The sequence below is a fragment of the Triplophysa rosa genome, linkage group LG9 (genome assembly GCF_024868665.1).
Source record: "Triplophysa rosa linkage group LG9, Trosa_1v2, whole genome shotgun sequence".
Lineage (NCBI taxonomy): Eukaryota > Metazoa > Chordata > Actinopteri > Cypriniformes > Nemacheilidae > Triplophysa > Triplophysa rosa.
In genome coordinates this window covers 15,901,204-15,917,801 of record NC_079898.1, presented here as the reverse complement: position 1 = coordinate 15,917,801, position 16,598 = coordinate 15,901,204, and the positions used below count along the sequence as shown (strand labels likewise).

Here is a 16,598-nt window from a genome sequence, read left to right as displayed (position 1 = left end):
TTCCCGCTGCGCGCGCGGGGGGATTACCCTAAAAATGAACGTAACTGTTGCATATTTTAGTAAATAAAGCGGCATTCATTTCAAAGAGTAGTATGGAGGAATTGCCAACAAATCTCGCTTAGAATTCTGATTTGCCACTGTTAATATTTAAAAAAAATCGTTAACCCTTCCTCCTTACATGTTGGATATAATTTACTAAAGCTAAATTGTCATGTTTAATCTCTAAGCGGTTTAATATGCAGACGTGCCAAATGTGACCTTAAAACTCCAAGTGTCTTATTTACTTAAGTGTAAAAATGTACATATCTATACTTTCAATTTCACGAACAACCATTGTACGCGTTGTCTGAATGTCTGTAGTTATTTCGGGTGTCTTGACCCTTTTTTCTCTTATAAATCTGCGAAATTTGAATTTGACGTAGCGTTTAGCGCATTCCTCGTCTAATTGGCTGCGCGTACGTAGAGGGGCGTGTTTCGCGTCTGTGGGTGGGGAGACCGTATATAGTGGGGAATTCCCAGAAGCCTGTCTAAACCCTTCTCTCTGTGTGTAGAAGTTGATACACTGTATCTGTTCAGCGCATTAGATCTCAAACACATTCAGAACACGTAAGAGAAGAAGGGCGGTCGCAGATATGCATGGTGAGTACCCGTAGGCCTATTTACTGTTTGTCTTTTTCTCGATCTTTTTTTTAGCTGAGATGGAATTTTACACTATGTCGTCAATTTATATCCAGATTTTTATATGGTATTCATATTGTTAAATTAGACCAACACGGGCATTGTGTTCAAAGACTTTTTAAAAATAGTTCATTAAATAAGCGTTACCTGGAAACATTTATAATTGGTTTCGACGGTAGTTACATTGTGTCATTTTTGTTGTCTCGAGTTTGTCTACAGTCTAATTTGTCAGCCACCGCCTACATGTAATATAGGACATTAAAGCAGAAAACAAGAAGTTTGATGTTGAAATTATATATCGTCATCTGAAAACAAATGATGTCTTACATTAAGAGTGTTCTGTACGTTATATGTCGATTGCATTAACTGCCATTCGACGATGTACAAAAGAACACCAGGAAATGAAAATGAGGAACTTTTAAAAGCTTTCAAATTCTCACATGAACGCTTGTTCCTTAAAAACGTGGGATAATAATAAAATATCTCAATGTTTTCTTTCATAGCGCATCAGCTCTCGATGCACAGGGACCCCAACTTGAGTAAGTACATGGCATATCTAACCGGTGTTAAGCATTTCTTGCCTTTCCTGTCTCTGTAACATGTTTATAGTTGAGCTTGGGGTGAATCATAGACTCAATCAATCAGCGAATATGTTCAAACGTCACACGCTGCAGTTGTCGGTGTTTAGATTTCCTTACGATACTTCCTCTTTTGTTTAGTGTGTGATGTATCTAGCCTAGAGGTTGTAGAGGTAGATAAGATGTGACTTCCTGTAAGTGACACATCTCTTGTAGTGAGTGACATTTAATGCATTCATGGGCATATCTCAGGAGAGTAGGATTGAGCATTAGGTGTAATACATTCAATTGCCCATCTTATTGTTTTTTTTATAGTGTAAGAATGCATAGCTGTCACTGGTCTGTGTCAACATCATAAGCAGGTGTGTTAAGATTGACCACAGATATTGCATGACAAGTGCAGCTGTGTGTGCAGGTGTTTGAAGAAGTGATGGTTATTCTGTATGCTTATTGGTATAAGGGCACCTGGGTGAGCTCGTAAAAGATCTGACAGCTGAGATGACAGGTGCAGAGAGCGGGAAATTATTTACCAGCAGGCTGCATTGTTTGTGGTCAGGTTATGGTCAGGTTCTGTACAAGACAGATGCAGGTGTTTCGGGCACATCACGCCCTCTCTTTAGTTTTTTATGAATCTTCTATCTTTAAAAATATTTGAACATGCCCCTTAAATTGTGAATGTTTAACAGTTTACATGGAATTAAAATATCTGATACTGACATCGTGTTGTCTCTGTGCAGTGGGAGAACCCTGCGTTCAGATCTTCGAGCAGCCAAAACAGAGAGGCATGCGCTTCAGGTACAAATGCGAGGGACGTTCAGCAGGCAGCATTCCGGGAGAAAAAAGCTCTGACAATAACAGAACATATCCCAGCATTCAGGTACAGTAACAGTCTTTATTGACCTGAAAGAAATAGTATACAGGTGTCATCAAGCATTTTCGTACAGAGTTGTCTGAAACATACTTGCTGAGAAAGTAGCTCTTCTCTTCCTATCAGATTCTGAATTTTACCGGGAAAGGAAAAGTACGCGTTTCCTTGGTGACCAAAAGCGAACCAAACAAACCACATCCTCATGACCTGGTGGGTAAAGACTGCAAGGATGGTTATTATGAAGCAGAATTTGGACCTGAACGTCGGGCCATTGCGTAAGTTGTTGCTTTAAGAAAAATCACTTGAATGCAAATACATAATGCAAGCATAGAGGTAAAACTATATATTAGCTGTAATCTCATTTGTTCTGTTACCATTTAAATGAAATTAAAATGAAACATCTCTGTGGCCCACATCAAAGCCATTCCAATCTGCTTTCCGTATTACTCCAACCCACACACACACCACAGTTCTCTTCCGAAGGGCTGTCCATTCTTCTTTTTTTAAGAAGCATGTTGTTTCAGAGTATCAGGGGATTCCCCTCTATGCAGCTTGCCCTCAGTTTTAAACAGTATGTCAGTATGGTTAGTAGTCTTCTTGTTAGTCTCTGAAATCAGTGTTCAACAAGGAGAAAACATGAGCTAAACAAATCTGGGCTTAAAAATCTTTTAACAGGTCATTTTAATTGTTTTTCTTCCAGTTTCCAAAACCTGGGCATCCAGTGTGTGCGGAGGAGAGAAGTGAGGGATGCCATAATGCAGAGGATTACCCGAGGCATCAACCCTTTCAAAGGTCAGAGATCCACCAACCCTCTTTTCGCTTATTTTTGTTTATTGTCTTTATTACTAATCAAGTTTCTTTCACTTCACTTTCGTTATCAGACACATCACCCTGTAAAAATCACAAACTCTCTCTCGTGTCTTCAGTACATTAGTACATGAACTGTCATCTGACAGTGCGATTAGAATAGGAAAAAAGTATCACTTCTCTTTATTTGCTAAAGGCGTTTCACAACTGCTATTGTATTGTGTGGCAGATGATCACGGGGAATTTATTCAGACAGGGAGGAAGGGCTGTTCTTGCTACTATTAATGTCAAGAGGAACTATAAACTATACGTTTTTGTGTAACAGATTGTAGCTTTAACAGTAACAGTAAGTTCAACATTAGAATGCTCAGACTGGACAAACAGGAATTCTTACTAATGCAATCTAATGTCTATTGGTTAGCACAGAGTGGTGTTGAGAGTTGTTTTTATTTGCCACCTACTATTATCGACGCATTTAATACATATCCTGATGGATATATAGTGATACCTCCGTTTTTAACAGTTTATCTGCATATTTCCGCTTTCGTCTTTTATGTTCTGCAGAAGAAAGAATGTCATACAGGTTTGAAATGACAAGAGGCAGGGTGAGTAAATGATGACAGAATCCCTTTAATTTGAGGCGGTTGATTCGTTCAAAGCAGGCATCACATTGTTGTTGCATATTTAAAACTAGCTAAATTCAAATTCAAAAGCTCAGCTCAATTTAAAACAAAGCTATGAATTATGAATTTTCCTATGAATTTATACAGCGTATTCACTCAGAAGCAGTATCATTATGCAGCTATATCATAGTCTGCTCTGGTGATATTAGAGTAATTATGAAAGTGTTGCAACAGGTCGACACACAATATGGTTGATGAATGTGAGGAATGTCAGATTGTGAAGTCTCAGCGCTGTTCTGAGTTTGCTTCCTCATGCTTATTTTGCTAGTCTCTGTGGTGATTGGCTGCTCAGGGGACCGCTTTCACTTCTGCTGTCATAACCAAATAAAGAGCTCTCCCTTTGACTGCCTAACACACACAGTCCCCGGCTATTAGGTATAAATGGCGGCAGTAGTAGCGAGATTGGTTTTGATATTTCGTTTAAAGTTCGATCATGTGTAGAAAAGATGACCTGCCAGCGATGACCTTATTAGTGCTGACGTTATCCCACACAGTGACATATTCAGTACACAATATACACAGTCAGTAACTTGAAAAAAATAAACGACGTAATCCTCTGGTGTATGCAAATGTTCTTCACCATAAAAATGTAATGTAATTCACCATGTTTATCTCGTCACGGTGTGAAATGTACACGGTTGACACACGTGGCATCTGCGAGAATGCAGAATTTGCCGTGATGGTGTTGCTTGCGCGTGGGTGTTCGGTTCAGTGCGTGTGAGATGTCACACATGGTGGGTTCAAGTGCCAAGACATCAGGGTTGGCAATGGTGCTCACAAAATGGAGAATTTTCACCTGCTTGCCCCCATTTCTCTCTCTCACTCACCCTCTGCTTTACCTTCCACCAGCCCACGCTAACCTAAATCACCATCCACCTGCTACTGCTGCTGTCCACCGGTTCCTCTTGCTCTCTGACTTTGATAGGCACGGAACGCGCACACACGCGTACGCAAATAGCCGTGACCACATCGCCTTTCTCACACTCCACCTCTCACTATCTTCCACACCCACTCCTCTCGTCCCTCTGTACATCTTTTTACATGTACATCTGTCCAACGCACTCCTCTACGTTCACCTTCTGTCTGTCCTCCTCACTCCCTCTTCTGGGTTTGCGGTCTGGGCAGAAGATACTCTGCGCGTCAGGACTCCCACCTCCTTAGTGCACAATCATCAGCTCATGCTCTGTCACTCAAGCTATCTTGCTCGAACCTGCTGTGATATTTCCACCTGTTGTGACCTCAGAGCGCCGAAAGCTCGTCACAGCCGTTGGTGGGATTACCGCGGGGTGAGAAGAGACAGACTGAAATGTCTTCACAAAACATTGTAGGCGGCTGAGACCTGTAGGCTGATGTGTCAGTGGCATATCTGCTGCCGAGTTGAACGTGCGATTAGCTTTACGCTTTGCTTTCTTTTTTGTGAGTTGTTTTAAGGTGTCAGAGAGGTTGAAATGAATCGGGGAGGTCTGTGATACGTGGTTATCTGTTAGCGTTCTCATTCATCGCAATGGCAGCATGTACATGACCTGTCAGCTGCCATTTTCTGTCCCAGCAACATGTTTTGAACCCATCACATCTGCAATAATATCATGTTTTTGTGATTTGATTTGTATTTTATTTTCTTCTCTTTTACCTTTACATCATTCACATGAATGTCTGTCTGTCCTAGTTGACTAGTTTGAAAAAATGAAAATTTGATTGTTCGCACATGTTATTCCAGACCCACACTGAGTTTGCCGCTGTTACTTTTGCAATACTTTTAAGACTTGAAACAATAGTGTTTAACATGCATGCTTTGTTTACAGTTCCCCGGGAACAGCTGCTGCAGACTGAGGAGTACGACCTCAACGTGGTGCGTCTGTGCTTCCAAGTTTACCTGCAAGATGAGACCGGGCTGTACAACACCGCACTGCCTCCCATTGTCTCCAACCCCATCTATGACAACAGTAAGTTGTCATAAAATCATTAAAGGGATACCTCACTCAAAAATAAAAACTTTCATAATTTATTCACCCTCATGTCATCCGAAAACTGTGTATGACTGTTCTTCGGTGGAACACAAAAGAAGATATTTTGAGAAATGTCTCAGAGGTCTTGTGTCTGCACAAAGGAGTCCAATGTCCTTTTGTGTTCTGCAGAAGAAAGAAAGTCATATAGGTTTGAATGACACGAGTGTGAGTAAATGAGGGTAAATGATGAAAGAATTTTCATTTTTGGGTGAACTACCCCTTTAAGAGGCACACACCATTATGGATAGAGTGTAATTTACAGTGTTGTAGTCGAGACCAGCTCATTCGAGTCTGATTCAAGACCGAGTCCAGAGTAGTTCGAGTTCGAGTCAAGACAGAGTCCAGAGTAGTTCGAGTCCGATTCAAGACCGAGTCCAGAGAGGGTTGAGTCCGAGTCCTAGGACAAGAGATCTGAAACAAGACCTATAGAAATCTTCAAGAATATGTTAAATGTTTGGTGGAAACAATAAAACTGGCACCGAGCTCATAGACTGCATTAAATATACCATGGCATATACACTGTGTTTTATTTACTTAGACTGATATTAGTTTAAAAATATTTTTAGTTGAGGGTAAAAAAAAGCCACATAGTAAGTGTTGTAAAGGTAATTTTATTACAATTAGGACTTCCCCCTGACCAAAGAAATGTCCAAAAGACGTCTTTTCTGCATCTTTCGATGTTGAAAAGACGTCCCTTTATTGGCCCTTTATGACGTACAGTGGACCTTTGTACAATGTAAAAACTGGTTCAAATCTGGAGTTTATCAGACTACTTTCAGTTTTCACATGGAAATAAATTTAATGAGACTCTTTGAAATAAATTGAGTTGAATGATTTGAATGGAGTAAGATAGCAAAGCCATTAAAATAATGATAATTGCTTTACCCACAATAATCACCATTATTGTGATCAGTGTTTGCTTTAGTTGGGCTCTTGATCCTTGACTTTTGTTAAATTAATTTGTTCAGGTCGTGTAATAGTGTTTTAAAAACACTTGTGCACTGAGAAAGACAGAGATGCTTTTACAAAAGTTGGTGTTATTCTCATGGAAATTGTCAGGCTGTAATAAAATGTAGTACTTTTAAACATTATTGATCAATTGATGATGGTCTGAGTGCTCTGGCTAGTCAATGCACAAGTATTGAGAGAAAATAAACAAACATATTTCACTGACACACACACTGACATCAACACTCATCATACAAACCTCAACAATGGTGACAATCGTCAAAATAATTCGGATAAACAGATCAACTGCAATGCATTCTGGGAGTCATGAATGAGTTTTGTACTATGTTGATACCCAGCATGCATTGCAGCATGAAGCTTTCTTTTGTTGATTGGCATTGTTGAATTTCATATGCAGATTCTTGTTGTCTTTGTGTGTTTAAGTGGTTTAGCAGATCAAAAAAATCACAGTATATCAGATCCACAGAACTGACACATTAATAAAACAAACCCAATTATTAACAGTGATCCAAACAATTTCAAAATGTAGAAATTACCATTCAGAAGTCATCAACTCTTTGCCACAACTAATGTATTTTAACACACAGTTATGGCTGAAGGAAACCTAATTTAACATTAAAATAGAAGGGCCAAGAGCTCAACTAAAAGATCACAATAATGGTGTAGCTACAAAAGTGATACTGATTCAGTGCAATGAACATTGACAAATCATCAATTTTAACCTTGATTCAATGGTTGCTTGCTATCTTACTGCATTCAAATCATTCAACTCAGTTTATTTCAAAGAGTCTCACTTCATTTATTTCCATGTGTAAATTGAAACTAGTCTGATAAACTCGAAATTTCAACCAGTTTTTACCTGGTACAGACTGGACATCAAAATCAGACAATCAGGAGACGCCATGAAAAGCCATAGAAACAACTTTCATTTTTGGCCCATAAAGGGACGTCTTTTCAATGTATTTAATATTTTTGATGGGACTCGAGTGGACTCCATTAAAAAAAGACCATTAAAATAGGGTCTCGAGACCGAGTCACCAAATTTGCAATTTGTTAGTTTCTGCAGCTCAGATGGGTTGTAACATTGGGTTAACCAATGGCAATCTGTTGGAGGTTTTGGTGAATTTGGCATTTGACCATTATGCCTTTTTCTACCCTCTGCATCAAAGCATGAAGATGTAGCTGTAATAATGGCTTCATTTTCACTCTGCGCACTGCTTAGGTGACAGAGCTGTCAGTAAGCCACATCACACACTACAGGAAGTGAGCATGGCCCATTTCAACACTTCCTCACGTGATGGTGGTGTAAACGCAAGCAGAAAAGCAGCGCTTGCAGTGTTTTTGTTTGGTTGGGCAATGCTAAGTCTGAGCGGATAAAAAAAGCTCAGGTGATGGGTTAAAAACTCTTTCATGTGCTGTTAAACTTTTTTCACGTGCACTAGAGGCTGTTATGCAGGTCTTTCAAGTTCTCATAAAAATGCTGTAAGGTTTACTTTAACCTGGGCTTGAAACTATATTGGCGGATGCTCTAGAGAAGTGTACAAAAGTATCTTTGACCTAAAATATTTTGATGTAGTTCATGTTATTAGCTTCCTGTGTTAATATGGTCAGACACGAAAATCTGACTAACAAACACCAAAAAAGAGGAAGCATAAACAGCCACTCCCTAAATCATGACCGCTTCAGCTGCTGTTTCAAGCCAAGATTTTAACGTTTAAAGTGTGAACGTGTTAGAGATAACGTAACACAGATAAAGAATATGAATATGAGAGATTACTCTCTACGGATGACTGTAGTGCATGTCTGTGTTGTTTCAAGGTTTGTCTTTGTATTTTCTTATATCTTCTAATCTTTGATTATCGATCTTTACAGGAGCTCCAAACACAGCCGAGCTGAGAATCTGCCGGGTGAATAAGAACAGTGGCAGTGTAAAGGGAGGAGATGAGATCTTCCTTCTCTGTGATAAAGTGCAGAAAGGTAAAGGATTGTTATAAATCCTTAGAACACATAAAGGTGCTTTCATAAACCAATTCCAGCTAGTAAGAAGTAGAGATCTGTAACATAATATTTATTTTTTATTAATTCATATCCGTATGTTTTTTACCATCCATCCATTTTTCCATCAAAAGTTTTTGTCGTTGTTTAAACTTTTCATCATTAATTTCTCATACCATCACATCACCCACAATCTTCTTTAGATGACATTGAAGTGAGGTTCTTCACTCCAACTTGGGAGGCCAAAGGCTCCTTCTCTCAGGCAGATGTACACAGGCAAGTTGCCATAGTGTTCAAGTCTCCTCCCTACATTGACACCAGCATCACGGCTCCCGTCACAGTGCGCATGCAGCTGCGCCGTCCAACAGACCAGGAGGTCAGTGAGCCCATGGAGTTCAGATACCTGCCTGATGACACAGGTAAAAATATAGTTCCTTCCATGCAACAGGTACTTAGTAATATATAGTAATATGTGTAGTATATAATATATGACATTATCATAATAATTAAAAAAATATATTATACTGCATAATAAATACTTGTAAACATAGTTTTGTGTACTAAGCTTATTGTTGGCTCTTAAATGTTGATTCATTTATAAATTGCTTCGGATTAAAGTGTCCGCAAAATGTAAATGTAAATATACTGTTTATTTGTTATTGCAGATCCCTATGGCTGTCAGAAGAAGAAGCGTACAATTGAAAGTCTGATGAAATCCTTCCCCAGCTTCAACCATGGAGCCATAAATTCGATAAACAGACCGAAAGCAGTGCCTTCAGCCAACATAATGAATCAGAGAATCAAAACCGGTAAGAGACCTGATGCCCATCCTAAAACAGATTAAATAATAACAGATTGGTTACACATGTTTATATATAGACCTATTATTAGTCTATGACAAAGCATACATTTCTCATTATAATCTTTTACAGAGCCACCAAATTATTATCGTCTGCCCAACCACGCAGTGCCGCGACAAACTCCATCAAGCTATTATAACAAAGTCCCTCAGTCCCGTTCCATGATGCCACCTCTGTCAGAAACCCCAGCTCAAGGTACACTTGGCCAAGCATGGCCCAGCCAAGTCTTAACCACCACTGGAGCCAGCAACGGAGTGGGACTACAGCAGCTGAACCCAAGTCCTAATATTCCCAGCACAGGGGAAAGTGGCAGCAGCCTCCCTCTTTTGACCTCTTTGGATGTGGATATGGAGTTCTTTCAGTCCAACGGCCAAGCAGCCAGCCAGCCTCGACATGACCAGCAGAGCCAACAGAACCAGCAGCTCCAGCAAACCCAACAGCCGCCTCCGAGACGAGAAATGGCTCTGCAAGGAATAGAAGGAACCCCGTCTTGGTTTAATACGTATGGATTCCAACAGTCTCAAAGCACACAGAATGGGGCAACAGGTGCAGGTGGGTCGTTGGGAGTGGGCTACTCCTATACAGATAGCTTGGATGATGAGTTCCTACAAAATTTAATGAGCAATAATCAGCAAGGCCACCAGTTGAAACAGGAGGCTAGCACCATGGCTATGCTGGGCCCTACCTGCACCCTGTCCTCTGACTGTACACAGTCCTTCACCGCTCTGCTGAACTGCCCCAACACCAATGGAAGCACTCAGGAGGCCATGAGGCAAATGGAGACCGGCAGCTCAAGTCAGAGGGGCTCACAGGTACTCTACCCCACCAGTGGCATTGGGCATGACAGCCATCTTGATTTGAACTGGCAGTACTGAATAGTAAAATCCGCAGCTATTCAATATTATTGCAAAAAGGACGTACATGTTCAATAAGTTGTGACAATGCATGAGATGCATTGTTAACCGAGAGCATGTTTTTTTTAATAAATGTAGGCTCTGATTCATGTTTACTGAATGTAGTTTCTGAAGATCACATGGATTGTTTTCCTGGAATGAGATTGTAATACTGTAAGATGCTGCCAGGTTACGCAGTGAAGTTTTGATGATTTGAGAAGTTTGGGAAGATTTATCTACAGACTCTCAAGAATATCAATGTAGTTGTGTTCCTTAAAGTGGGAACTTGCAGGGTTTTCCCCCTGGGTAATGGCTATGTCATTTTAAACATGCTTCTTATCCAAGGTTCTCAAACGTACTGTTTAAACAAGTGCATACTAAGTTTTTGTTGGTATCTCAGACATCATGTCTTTAAAAACGAATACCAATGTTTTGTTCTGTTTTTTTTACTCTATTCAACATACACTTGTTCTGACTATCGACTGCTTTTATATAGCCTTTTTATGTGGTAATATTTTGTATTTTTATACAATTTAAATGTATACTACTGAATATGGATTTTGTGTTTTTTTGCTGTATTTTTTCTGAGATGATTTATAAAAAAGAAAAATGACTGTAGGTGAAACATTTTGGTTTCCTTCATTCTGTTAATAGATGTAAAAAAATATCTGTTTCACATTCCAAAGTTCACATGATTAAACTAATAAATTCAATTTGGGTGTACACATTTCTTTGTGTTTTTGTCATCATTCAGTTCATTTATAAAAATGCAAGTACTATGTCCCGTTTCCCTATTTTTAAAACTAGTTCTCTTAACATACTGTTAGTGCAAAGAGGATGAAATTGGCATGTACTGTACACCTAACGATGTGAAAGAAAATCTTTGAAGCAGCTGTTGCGTTCGATCAGTTTATATATAATGCACATTGTTGTGATGTGAGTTACTCAATCATTTCAGAAATATTGGAATTTCTTTGCTCCCTGATCAACTTGCCACAATTTGGAAATAGGCTATATTCTTTTCCTTTTAGTTTCTATTCTGATGCCATGTCAGGACTGTGTGATTACAAAATTGTTAAGACAGCATCACTTCTATATTTTACAATATTATGCACTTTTGTTATACAAACTGAACAAAGTGGAACTTTGACCTTGCAAATAAATCAATGAAGTAATAATATTCTTTTATACTTTTCATTTGTACATTCTGTTCTTTTCTTTACATCTTTACATTCAATTCCTGAATTTGTGTTTCTGTCAGCATACCATGTACTACCCTAATAAGTGCTCAGTATAAAACTTAACATGTGAAACCCCCGGCGATAATAATAATAACCCCCTCTTCAATAGTCTAGTTTAAGTGTCATACGGGACATCTTGAAAAGTCTAATTCTAGACTGCTTACTTCCACATTAAGAAACAACTGTATAGGTTTGCATGACATTTCAACCATAAGCATTCATAGGCCCGGTTTCACAGACACGGCTTAGCTTAAACCAGGACTATGCCTTCGTTGAATCAAGATATTTATTTCGCTTTAATAAAAATGCATTAGAAGAATACATTACTGGTGTGCATCTTGAGACAAAACAATGGCACTGGTGTATTTTAAGCGTCCGTGTATCTTTTGGCCATTTGTTTTTCAGTTTGAACTTGAACAAACGGGAGTGAGAAAACGGCGCCATTTTCGTTTTTCGTTCATCAAAAAAAACGGAAAAACGAGAATTCGGCTTTTTTTTCGTTTTCAACCTAACGTTTAAAAAACGAATAAACAACTTGAAAACTAGTTTCTCACATGTGGGCGGTATGAAACGCCCCCTTCCGCTGACTGGCAAATCAAAGGTCAGTAAGCGACGTCTTCGGTTGTCCCTCGGTTCCGAATAAATAGTCCTCCGCTGCTGTAGCCTACAGAAAGTATGTTTCATTGCTCTCATTAAACAACCGTCCACAAACCGTACAGGGCAGATTATAGACTGGACTTTCTTCTGTGTTACCTAGAGCATTTCATTTAAATATTTATATCACAAATATTAATGTAGTTCGCATCCGCATCTTTCTAGCTCTCCAGGGTTAAATCTGCGTGGCAAAGCTGCGCGAGACACTGGACAGCACGAAGCGGATTCATATAGCCTACTGATTTTACTTCATGCAAAATTCGCTGTGTTCCGTTGTAATTTGTATTGAGGCTCAATATACAAGCAGACACACTCTGTCCATTTAAATCTAGACTAAAGACGCATCTTTTTAATCTTGCATACACTACACTTCCATAATATAAATCCTCTGAGGGTTTAGGCTGCATTAGTTAGATCAACCGGAACCAGGAACACAACTGATGTACTTGTTGCATCAAAAAGTGCAGAACAGTACTCTACTCTCAGCCAGACTTGTCTCATTGTTCCAAGGTTACCACAGCGAGCAGGATGCAGTTCATGCCCAGACCTGATGGTAGAGCGGAGAATGGGAAGCGGCAACCTGACAAGAGCTGAGATTATAGAGCTGGATAAAGAAGGACGCTGTCGTGATTCTGCCTCTTCTTGTCATGTCTTTCTTGCTCTTGTGGCAGAACCATGGCAGAGCCTCATATTTTGTGTGGAGAGAAACATATTATTGTCGGTCACGACATAATATGTGTTCTCTCCGGTCTCGTCTTTGGCCCCGCCCCTCTTGTTTCCTCATTTAGCTTTCCATTAGTGTTTCATTCCCCACATCTGCCTAGTGTTAATTATCCCCTTGTTAGTCTCCCTATATAATGCCCTTGTGTCTATTGTCCTGTGATTGTTCGTACTGCTTGTATCCTGATGGTTTGTTCCCTAAAGGATTTCTTGTCAAGTTCCTGTTTCCTGACCCGTGAGTTTTAGTCCAGTCTAGTTAGTGTCAACCCTTGTCATATGTTGTCTTAGTCTAGTGTATTTTAGTTAGTGTTCCTGTCTTATCTGTGTATTATACTCCCCTGTTTGTCGTTTTACCCCCTCGTGGGTTTTTGCTTTGTGTTAAATAAATATTATTTTTGTTAACCCTTTACCCGCTGCCTGTATCTGGGTTCTCTGTCCCTGCACTCACCCTGACAGACGCTGTGATTTGACACGTCTTCACTACAAAATTTCAAATGCTATTAGATTATTGATAATCTCAAATCTATAATTTACCTTATTAGTATTTTTATTTAGCCTTGTTGTGCAAGCACTGTCGAGCTTATGCAGAGGCAGCATCTTTTGCCAGAGGGGAACTGGAATCCCCTGGTTGGGCCTGGGTTCTCCTGAGGGTTTTTTTCTCGATTGAAGTTTTGGGTTCTTCGCCACCATTTGCATACTGTTTTGCACTATTTGCCTGGCAGGGGGGGCTGCTTTAGAATTTGAAAGTTTTACTTAATATAGCATATAGGAATTTATAGTCTGTATAATATTTGACCTGTGCTTCTCTCTCTCCTTTATCTTAGGTGCGTGCGTGCGTGCTTGTCTGTGTGTGCGTGCTCGTCCGTGTGTGTGTGTCTATGTCTATGTGTGTTAGTACGTGTGCATATTGTGTGTGTGGAGTGTTTTGTGTCACGTAACAGTTCGGTGAGACACAAAGACAGGGAACAGAGGACTCAGGCGCAGACAGCTGGTAAGGGGTTAACACAGACTTTAATCAAAAAATACAAAACAAAGACCCACGTGGGGGTAACATAACAAAACAGGGGAGTACGAAAACATGACAGGACAGGACTAAAACTGACTACACCTACACAAGACTAAAATTAACACTTGACATAATATACAAATACTAAACTAGACTAACAAAGCACAGGAGCTCACCAAACAAACGACAATGATCCAGCACAGACAGAGGACACAGGGGCATTAAATAAGGGGACAAATCAAGAGGGAACAGGTGTGGGGCATGAAATCATTACAAGCAATAATGAGGAAACAAGAGGGCAGGAACAATGACGAGACCTGGAGAGAGTATGGCAAGCCAAAAGGGCCAAAATGCCTCTCTCCACATGAAACAAGAGGTTCTGCCATGGCTCTGCCACAAGATCAAGAAAAGCAAGACAAGATGGGGCAGAACCATGACAGTAGCCCCTCCTTAAGGAGCGGCAACTTGAGCGCTCGCTGGCAGCTGGGCAGCAACTAGGACACCGGCTGGATCGCCGGCAGGACAGGAACACATAGGACGGCGTGTCGACTGGACAGGCCTGGGTACCGGTTGGGATGCCGGCAGGGATCTGTGGCAGGACAGGACACCGGTGGCCTCAACCCTGGAGGGGAATCCGACGGCCTTGAACCTGGAGGGGAGCCCGGCAGCCTCGACCCTGGATGGAAACCCGGCGGCCTCGACCCTTGAGGGAAGTCCGGTGGCCTCAATCCTGGAGGGGAAGCCGGTGGCATCAACCACCCCACACCGATCCCTCTGTCTGCTGGGTCCTGATTTGGCTGGATCATTCTGTCACATAACGGTTCGATGAGACAAAGACAGGGAACAGAGGACCCAGGCGCAAACAGCGGGTAAGGGGTTTACACAGACTTTAATCAAAAAATACAAAACAAAGACCCACGTGGGGGTAACATAACAAAACATGGGAGTACGAAAACACAACAGGACTGGGAAAATGAGAACTGCGTCGGGCTGAAACTAGCAAAAACACTTGCGCTGAGTGTGCCGAGTGTACGATAGGGCCCTAAGACTCAGAAAAATACTATTTTAGGAAACTGCACATCTTATTTTAAATTCTGACAATGCAATGAAATTTTGTGGTTTACTGCCTGTGTACAAGGGTTCCTTTCCCCATAGATACGTCAATACCTGTGAATACAGGACACACTATAACACAGACTTCATATGGTCTTATCTGGAAGAAATGCTGTTTAAAATTGTGGCTTTCCCTGTAACAAACCACAATGTAGCTTCTAAACAGAAAAGCAATTCTGTCTTAGGTAAGGACAACACAAGAATTATATTAAAGTGGGTCTGGGAGATCTTGGGATTTTGTTAACCTCTCTGTCATTAAAGTTTTTTTGTTAATGGGGGCAAAGGTTACAGGATAATGAATGGTTTTCTTTGATCATATCAAAAGCTGGTGTTGTCCTAACTACCGATTATGAGGTAATAATCGCACAGATCTGGAGGGAAATACTCAGAATTAAACCATAGAATAAAATAATGACGTTTGTTTTTCTTTCCTGGAACTGATGAAACGTATAATAACCACAGACAGCTTAAAAACATAATTAATGTTTATTAATTATACTGTCAATCAAAAACATAAATAATGAGGCTGGTCGTGTATTGCATCCACAACGATAAAATGTTGTTAGAAACCTCAATATTTTAACAGCATATTTATACATATTTTTCAGCAAGCTATGAGTGGGACCCTATGAGCTTCTGTGTATGACCCAAATTAAATTTCTCTTTTGGCTCCAGGCCAGGGCATATAAACTGTTATCACATCATCATTATCTTGTTAGCCGAACTCAACACTGAGCTGGAGACGATAGAGATTCCAAAGTCTTTTGTTATTTCTGTGTCTGAATTAGTTAGAATGATACATGTTCAGTCAATGCCTTTCTGCCCTGGAACAAAGCCAGGGCAAAACAGCCAAATTTCTCAGTTCCAGTCAAGCTCCACCCCTGTTCTCCGTCACAAGCACACACACACACACACACACACACACAAAGCACATATCTTTGCATGATGGGAAATGAATGACACGCCTCACAGATCTGCCTTCTCTTATGGTCTGCTCTCCCCGGGAGAATGAGGAAGTTGAAGAAAGATCAAATTACAGTCTAATAATACTGTGTCTGCAAAACATATTTCACAGTCTTTAGTACTGAATGAATGGTGATTCAATGACTCAATGGAAGTTTCAGTGCCAGCCCTTACTAGAGCTGCTGTCAGTGAGAGATATAGTGATTTCTTGGCCATGAAAGACAACAAAGACGGATTAAATCTTAAAAATTACAAATTGCAAAGTGGCAACAGGAAGGAGTTGTCCAGTGTTATTTAGTAGTCATATGAATCTGAACGACTTGAGAATAATATTGTTACCAAGCACAACACAGAGACTAGACTACACAACTACAGTCAAAGGTATTCATTAAACAATTTTGTTTGGAAAAAAACACACGTGTAACTGTCCTGAAGGTCTGTCTAATTATATATTGCATGTTTGACTGAAATGCTTACCTCATGTGAAATGAATCTCAGAATGCTCTAGTCAGGGAAAATCCCTAACTCTACAGAAGGACCCACATAGGGATATTGTGTGCCAGC

General features: G+C 40.2%; 1 protein-coding gene across 1 annotated transcript; it reads left to right on the top strand.

Annotated features, from left to right (window-relative positions):
* The first annotated feature begins 499 nt into the window (after positions 1 to 499).
* rel (v-rel avian reticuloendotheliosis viral oncogene homolog) lies at positions 500 to 11,447 on the top strand. The gene is made up of 10 exons (XM_057342650.1): positions 500 to 639; positions 1,182 to 1,217; positions 1,994 to 2,133; positions 2,251 to 2,399; positions 2,825 to 2,916; positions 5,417 to 5,557; positions 8,462 to 8,566; positions 8,788 to 9,003; positions 9,250 to 9,393; positions 9,517 to 11,447. Exons 1-10 carry the CDS (start codon positions 633 to 635, stop codon positions 10,317 to 10,319), a joined length of 1,833 nt encoding a protein of 610 aa, XP_057198633.1. The 5' UTR covers positions 500 to 632; the 3' UTR covers positions 10,320 to 11,447.
* The last annotated feature ends 5,151 nt before the right edge of the window (positions 11,448 to 16,598 follow it).